The sequence below is a fragment of the Stomoxys calcitrans genome, chromosome 1 (genome assembly GCF_963082655.1).
Source record: "Stomoxys calcitrans chromosome 1, idStoCalc2.1, whole genome shotgun sequence".
Classification (NCBI taxonomy): domain Eukaryota; kingdom Metazoa; phylum Arthropoda; class Insecta; order Diptera; family Muscidae; genus Stomoxys; species Stomoxys calcitrans.
In genome coordinates this window covers 170,931,094-170,939,589 of record NC_081552.1, presented here as the reverse complement: position 1 = coordinate 170,939,589, position 8,496 = coordinate 170,931,094, and the positions used below count along the sequence as shown (strand labels likewise).

Sequence of the window (8,496 nt, the reverse complement as noted above, 5' to 3'; positions counted from 1 at the left end):
CGGCGGATTCTCAACTATGAATGTCTGGTGTGTCATAGGGTTATGGACAACTGTGACCTCCACAGGATGATCGAAAAGGTATTGTGTTGGTGCTCTGGGGCAAGAAGTAGTGCCTCGAAATCGGCGTTGAATGCCATGCTCGATCTTAGGCCATGGTACCCGTATAGCAACGAAGATTGCCCTAACGTACAGGTATGTAGCAACGAAGACTGGCATGGTCAATCCCATGGCAGCTGGTTGTACGTACCGGTTTGACCCGATGGAATTCTTCATCGGCAAAGGCTGCCACTTCAGTGTACAGCACACTGCTACAACATCAACAACAACTGATAGGTTCAGAAACATAGTGCTCTTCCTTTTGACACTCATCTGTTTTGTTGGAGTGTGGAGATGGGCGTGGCCGGATTATTTACCAGTACAGTCGTTCATTTTTGCAGGTTGTGTGTGGTTTTGCAGGATATGGAAATCGGATGAAAAATATGCCTTCATCGCAATCTGATGAAAAATACGCCTTTTATCTGCTCGAAACCTTCAATCGGGAGATCGGTCTACATGGCAGCCGTATTCATACATGGTCCGAACTAAAACATAATCAGCAAGAATGCGTAGGGCCCAAATACAACTTAATCTCGAATGAAAAATGCATCGTTTAGGTATCCAAACTCTTTACTAGGATATTGTCCTATATGGTCTATACACAAATTTAAATAATTTTTTTTACCCACCACCATAGGATGGGGGTTTAGTAATCTAGTCTACATGTTTTTGGTCGTCTCGAAGTTCTGAGTCGATACAGCTATGTTCTTCCGTCTGTCGAAATCACGATAGCGGTCGATCGCGTAAACCTTTCCGCTTGAAAATTTAAATAGATATTTACTATTGATGCAAGTCGTTGGGGATTGCAAATGGGTCTTATCGGTTCGGATTTAGATATAGCTTCCATATAAACCGATCTCAAGAATTGGCTTCTTGAGCCCCCGGAAGCCGCAATTTTTATCCGATTTGGCTGAAATTTGGTAGAAGTGTTTTTTTATGTCTAATAACTATGCCCAGTACGGTCTAAATCGGTCCATAACCCAATATAGCTCCCATATAAACCGATCTCCCGATTTAACTCCTTGAGCCCTTACAAGCCGCAATTTTTGTCCAATTTGGCTGAAATTTTACATGTGGTGTTCTGTTACGACTTTAAACAACTGTGTCAAGTACGGTTCAAATCAGTTTATAACCTGATCTAGCTCCCATATAAACCGATCTCCCGATTTGACTTCTTGAGTCCTTACAAGCCGCAATTTTTGTCCGATTTGGCTGAAATTTTACATGCGGTGTTTTGTTACGACTTCCATCAACTGTGCCAAATACGGTCCAAATCAGTCTATAACCGGATAAAGCTCCCATATTAACCGGTCTCTCGATCATCCTTGTTCGGTTCCTAAAAGTTTTAATTTTTGCTGGTTTGACAGCAGTTTGGTATGTAGAATAAAAGAATCCATGGTGGTGCGTTTCCAAGATTCGGCCCGGTCGAACTTACCACAACTTACCACTTGTTTTTTATTTTTTGGTTAATAATTTTAACGTTAAACAAGTAAAAAGGCATTAAGTTCGGCCGGACCAAATCAAATATGTAAAAAAAGTATATTTGAGTTTTTTTTTTTTAAATGCATTTATATTTTTATTAAAAATGCATTTACTTTCTTTTAAAAAATCCACAATTACTTTTTGGGCAACCCAATAAATAACATTTTCATAAAATGAGGTGAAAAATGCACGATTCTTAACCTATAGCAGCTCTAACGAAATATGGTCTGACTTGGACCAGACTCGCCGCAATTCAATTCAGCATAATCTGGTAATAAAAAGTCTTATATTGGTTGAAGACCTAAATCTGGAGATCGATAAATATAGCAGATTTATCCAAATATGATCTGATCTGAACCATATTCGGTGAAGATGTGGAGCGGTTTAATATAGCCCACTGTACTTAATTTCAGCAAAATCTGGAAATAAATACGCTACTTATGGGCCTTCAATCGGAAGATTGGTCTATACCCGAAAATGATTCGAACTAAAGCAAACTCGACACGTGACGTCGAAGGGCTAAACACAACTCACTGTGTTAATTTTCAGGGAATTTCGACCAATAAATGAAGCTTTTATGAGCCTTAGATCCTGAGTCAGGAGATCGGTCTATATGGGGGCTATATTAAGATATAGGCCAATTTGGACCATATTCAGCATGGATCACGGAGATCTAAACACAAACCATTGTGCCAAATTTTAGCCAAATCGAATAATATACCCAGCTTTTATAAGCCTATGATACTAAATCGGAAAATCGGTCTATATCTTTATCAAAATACAGTCCGATATAGCCCATCTTCGAATTTAACCTATCTATGGATAAAAATAAGATTGGAAGCCGTGGAGCAGAGATTAGCATGTCCGCCTATGACGCCGAACTCCTTGGTTCAAATCCCGATGTGAATATTAAAAAAAATTTAATCGGTGGTTATCCCCTTACTAATGCTGGCTACATTTGTAAGGTATCCTGCCATGTTAAAAACTTCTCTACTAAGTGGTGTCGCAATGCGGCACGCCGTTCGGACTCGGCATAAAAAAGGAGAAAAGGGTAGTTCTTCATCTATTCCAACTCTTGTTAAAGATGATCAAACTTTCACTGATCCGGTTGATAAGTCTAACCTGTTGGCTGATATATTTGCTCTTGAACTCTTCCCTGCTAAATAGCAATCAACCACTTCCCTTAATCGAAAATGTATCTGGCGTTATGCCCCAAATATTTTTGCGAACTCGTCAAGTCAAAAGGGTTCTCGAGAATCTAGACGTAAATAGATCCCCGGGCCCGGATGGCGTATCAACACTTGTCTTACGCAAGTGTTCTTCGACGCTCACTCGTCCATTACGCAACCTTTTCAACCTTGCCTACCGTGCGGAACGTTGAAGTCGCTTAATCCACCAGATTGGTAAGAGTAAGGTTGTGGCTCTGGGTATCTCCAAGACATTTAATAGGGTCTGGCACGGTGCACTACTATCAAAGCTTGTCGCATTTGGTGTCGGTAATGGCTTCGTTCGATTTATTTCGAGCTTTCTCAGAGATAGCACTATTGGAGTCGTTATAGATGGGTTCTCATCCAATGAGTATAAATTGACCGTAGGTGTACCCCAGGGCACTGTTCCTCCTCCTTCTCTTTTTCTTATTTTCATCAACGATCTGTTGGGTCTGACATCGAATCCGATCTACTCATTTGCGGATGACAGTAATCTCTGTCATTTGTACTCATTCGACCATAGGCGGAGTCTTCGAGAGATTGAGAACAAGAGGCGGATTATGGATGATACACTCTGCCAGGATTTGCTGGCCATTTCTGTGTGGGGTCGAATCAATCGAGTAGATTTTATTGCACGGAAGACTCAGTGTTGCTTGTTGTCACTGACCCATTACGATCATCTTTGTCTATCAACGGTGTAGATGTTGAGCAATCAGAAGCTCTTGGTGTTCTGGGCATGAAAATACAAAGTGATGTCCGTTGGGCTAAACATGTATTTGAAGTGTCGAAAGAAGCATTCAAGTGTTTAGGCTTCGTTAAACGGTGTAAGAATTCCTTCACTCCGTCTGAACTTCTTAACATCTACTCCACTTTCATAAGGCCGAAAATGGAGTACAGCTCACATGTATGGGCTGGAGCTTCAAAATTATCCCTGGAGCTACTGGACCGTGTACAGAGGAGAGCGATGGCATTGATTGGGGGCAGTGGTGTATCCAACTCAAATGTGGGTTGTTTGGCGCTGTTCTATCGGTACTTTCATTGTGTGTGTTCGTATGATATTCGTCTTCTTATTCCTGATGTAAGGATATATGTCAGGGATACTAGACATTCCAGGAACTCACACCCGTTTGTAATTGATTGGTCAGCGGACCGCACAATGCCTTATAGACAGAATTCTTATTTCGTCCAAACCGTTCGTATGTGGAATCGACTTCCGGCTAATGTTTTTCCCACCCACTTTGACATCCAAAGATTTAAGACAAATGTCAATAAGCACTACATTGGGATTTTTTTTTCTAAAATATTTTCTAAATTGACACTGTTTTCTGATGCCTTGCAGGATGTATGTCAGGGATATTAGACATTCCAGGAACTCACACCCGCTTGTAATTGATTGGGCAGCGGACCGAACAATGCATTATAGACAGAATTCTTATTTCGTCCAAACCGTTCGTATGTGGAATCGACTTCCGGCTAATGTTTTTCCCACCCACTTTGACATCCAAAGATTTAAGACAAATGTCAATAAGCACTTCATTTGGATTTTTTCTTTTTTAAAATAATTTCTAAATTGACACTGTTTTCTGATGCCTTGCAGGTATGCCGTGTTGCTATGACAGCCAATGGCATGGTGGTTGCTTCTGTATCGCAGCATATGGCGAAGCGATGTCACGCAGCCCTCATGACATGATTTTGGGTTGATGATCGCTTGCGATGCATTTGTTTTCGACAGATGGCATTAATAGAAAAATGTCACATTCGCAGGTCTTTAATAGGAATCCACCTCCCAGAGATATTATAGTGCATCTACGTGATCTAGAACGTGAATTTCAGCGCTAAAGAGAGAACCCTAGGATCAGGCGGCGTTTAAAGCGGGTCTAGATAGTATTCAAGCAGAAATCGACCACTACTCATTGCATCAGGAAAATTTTGCCTCTCAGCAAGCCAGAGTAGTTATGTTCTCAATTGCGTTACAGCAGATGCAGCCGCCTCAACTCCTACAGAGATTGGATTGATGGCAGGATGTTGGAACTTGTCCCGATAGTAGCCTGGAACCATACAACACACGACATCCGTTTAACTGCCCAGCCAATCCTACTCAACTTAGGACCAGATCCCTCTGGACGCACGCCAAATTACTCACAGAGTTCCTAGATCTTGATACATAAACCAGCAGACGACAACTACAACTCCAGCGACAGCGAAATTTATTCTGCACTTGAATGTGAAATTCCATAGCATATAATTATTCCATTAATTTTTAATAAACAGTGGAGTTGGCTCCTTTCAAAAAAAAAATAGATTCAGCTATAATGATGCTTAGATGCTTTTTACTTACATTTTATTTATTATTGGTGACCTCTTAAAACAACAAATCACGTTTAATACATTTTTTATTATGTATATACATTTGACTAAACAATAGATCCCTAAATAATAAAGTAGAAATAGCAGATTTTTTTTTTTTCAATCAATAAAATACAAATTCCTTGTCTCATATCTTGCATTACATGGTATGGTTTGTTTGTTGGTACATTAAATCATATAAATTTGTTTCCATTCATTTGTATACTTTGGCAATTAAGACTTATGACTTTTAATGCAAAAAGGCTTTTTGTGTGTGTGTGTATTAGTATGTAATAGTAGTAGTTACGAAAAACATTGAAATGCTTTTGAATACATTTGAGAGAATGTATTGAAGGTAATAAAGTATAGATCGAGAGTGATTGTGTGCGCACAAGGCAAGTTTAAAAATGTAGCTAGGATATTTTTGATACCACAACCACCAAATCAATAAGCCAATAATAGGATTGTCGTAAATCACCTTCACACAAATACGGTGCTTTTGTCCAGGATTCGATTCGGAATCCGACATTTTCCAAAACTCGGAAAAAGATGGCAGCCTCTGACTCAAAGGAATACTGTTTGGCCTTGCCAGGCCAATGGTTCATTAGTGGACGAATTGGCATATGTGAAGAATTTGATTCAACGTAATGCATGTAAGGTAGAACTAAGGCTATGACACATCTACCATTTGGCGCGAGGATTGTATGAATATCTTCCAGCAACTGTATGGGATCAATACAGCGATCCAATACATTTAAACAGGAAACGAATTGAGCGTTGCTCACTTCATCTAGACGTTCCAAAACTTTAAAGTTCATTTTCTTCAGTCTTTCTCGCATAGTCCAGCTCGCTTCAGTTGCATATGCGTCGATAATCACATCTGGATTTGACAATCTCAAAGCCTTCAGAAGGACAGCGGAAATTTCACCATCGCCAGCACCAATATCAACGAAACGTACCTACATATAGTACATGTGTTATTAAGCATATACTTTGGAGCAGTTTTAAAATGCCGACAAAAAACACTTACCATATCATACCTTTGGCTATCGAATCCACCCTCTTTCAGTAAAATTGCAAACTGATGTTCGGACAATATGAACATGGAACCCCGCTTTAGAAATCCATTAATATCGGTTTGGGTCATAAAGAACTGTAAAAACTGTCGAGCCAGTGCATGCCATATATGTTTGTATATATTCGTGCTACTGTTCTTCGCGTGCTCAAGCCATTCCAGTGTGGCATCATCAGGCTGTTCGAAGGGAACAAATGTAGTACGGTAGGCAAATTGTGGATCTGTGTTAACTGTGTACCACTGAAAAAAATCATTCCATTAGACATGCAAGCAGAGGTAGCGCTTCTGATTTCAGATTTTTTTCGTAAAAAATATGGGGTTTTTCTCACGTAAAAAGATAGTACACCTCGGATGTGATTTGAGGTCAACGAACATCTGTTGGGATGAGTCTCAAAACTGTTGATGTTTACTTTTGTTATCTACAGGTAAACTCTTATCTACATTGGACTGGGAAAATCCGTGGAGGAAAACTATTGAGTTGGGGGAATCTTCAATTATTTACTTACCAATTTTGTATCATATTTATCTAAATAAAAGTCGTTATGGAATTTCGTGTATATTGCCCTGGCAAGAGTACCTCTAGGCATGTTCATAGTTATCCGACTGCCAGGAAACTTCAGGCCAGCAACATTACAAAATTCCAAGTATTTTTTATTTTTCTTTTTGGCCCCAACTCAGGGATCTAAAAGTCGATTTTCAACTAATCGATTGTTCGATTTTTTGTGTGAAAAACTCAAAGCCGATTTTTAATGGATAAATAAAGTAATCAACTCATCGGCTTTTGGCGATGTTTGTTGTGTTTTAATTTAGTACTATGCTTTAGTACAGTCAATAAATATAATAGATAAACCAAGCGACTCTTTAAAGAGGCACCAAGTGCAAAGATTAGGAATAAACGAAGAAAATTAAGAGAAGAGAAATTTTAAAGAGAAGTGTGTATAAATAGTGAATGTAATTTAGCTAGTTTTCATACGATGGTGGACTTCTTTGCTTTTAAACTTTCAATTATTTGTACAAAATACTTTTCATCTTCCTTGTTAGCTTCTTTTCGTTAATTACCTTGCGTTTTTCTGCAGTTTTTATGTTTGGCTACTGCTGTTACCCAAAAATGGTATGCAAATTATTGTTATTGCATTGCAACATCTCAAATCTGTGTATGTATGTGTGAGTGTATGTGCAAAAACCGTTTTTGTACATGAAGCCTTTTTTATACATGAATGCAGTTGCATTTTTGGTTGAAGTTATATATTTTGCTTTGCATATAACATTAGTCTTTTTGGTTAGCAACAAGCAAGTCAGTAAACTTGTTCAATTCGGGACTTTAATTTTTTTGTGAAAAGCTTGTTGTGTTTCAATTTCGGTTCGAACATCCTGTAAAAAATATTACAGACTCAAACAACTCTCTTAGATGTTTCTTAAGAATGAAACAAAATAATTTGTCAGATTTCAAATTGTTGTTGTTGTTGTAGCAGTGTTTTGCACACTGAGGCGGCAGCCCTTGCCGATGAAGGACTTCATCGGGTCAATCCGGTACGTACAACCTGCTGCCTTGGAATTGAGATTTCTAATTGTTGTTCGTAGTTGCCATTTTTCATTGAGAGAAATGATTCGTCAATAATAATTTATTGTGGGTGATTTTAGTACTATCAGACCTGTTCCGATTTCCACGGAAGTTTTCGATTACAAACGTAAGCAATTCGTGCGATGCATAGGCTGATTCTCCGATTTCCGTACGATTTTCATTTTATTTACATTGCAGTTCGTTGGCAACACTTAAACAGCTGTAGCAGAAATAAGTCAAATGTTTTTCCTAATTGCATACGACATACGCATATTCGTGTCAATTACTTTTAATCTGATTTAGAAGAAACGTTTACAAAATAATTTTCATACACCATCAATAGGTCTGTTCACGTACTTTTCTAGTAAAGATTTGTAAGAAAGTAAGAACAGCCTTACTCTTTTGCTTTTTATATGAATTACACAGCTGAATTTTATAAAACAGCTGGGAAAAAACCTCCAGTAAAAATTTGCAAGCAATCACTCAAAAATGTGCTCGCTCTCACGCATTTTCCCGCTCTCTTCAGCTGGCAAATAAGGCTGCATAAGACTACAACTGGTTTACATGCCATCATCGTATACAAAAGTACACTTGTTGTGCTGACAAAGATACCTTGGACCAACCATCTAATGCTTTTGGATAATGTGGCTAGATAAATTGCTACGACCACTGATGTGAGGCTAAGTGAACTTTCTATTTGGTCATGTGGCGACTACGGACACTTTGTT

At 38.8% G+C, this 8,496-nt stretch overlaps 1 protein-coding gene across 2 annotated transcripts; it reads right to left on the bottom strand.

Moving 5' to 3' along the window:
* Positions 1-5,161: 5,161 nt before the first annotated feature.
* LOC106090076 (protein-L-histidine N-pros-methyltransferase) lies at positions 5,162-6,892 on the bottom strand. Of its 2 annotated transcripts, XM_013256147.2 has the most exons (4): positions 6,714-6,892; positions 6,537-6,603; positions 6,163-6,447; positions 5,162-6,091 (listed from the first exon to the last, which is right to left on the bottom strand). In XM_013256147.2, exons 1-4 carry the CDS (start codon positions 6,725-6,727, stop codon positions 5,546-5,548), a joined length of 912 nt encoding a protein of 303 aa, XP_013111601.2. In that variant the 5' UTR covers positions 6,728-6,892; the 3' UTR covers positions 5,162-5,545. The 2 variants fall into 2 exon arrangements, with proteins under 2 accessions (XP_013111601.2, XP_013111600.2); XM_013256146.2 differs by lacking the exon at positions 6,537-6,603.
* Between the last annotated feature and the right edge of the window lie 1,604 nt (positions 6,893-8,496).

Excerpts from the sequence above, each read along its gene's own strand:
- LOC106090076 (XM_013256146.2), bottom strand. The coding sequence starts at position 6,800 with ATGAACATGCCTAGAGGTACTCTTGCCAGGGCAATATACACGAAATTC. Across the intron at positions 6,448-6,713 it reads ATAAATATGATACAAAATTG|TGGTACACAGTTAACACAGA; the intron begins GTAAGTAAATAA and ends GATTTTTTTCAG. Across the intron at positions 6,092-6,162 it reads ATAGCCAAAGGTATGATATG|GTACGTTTCGTTGATATTGG; the intron begins GTAAGTGTTTTT and ends TACTATATGTAG.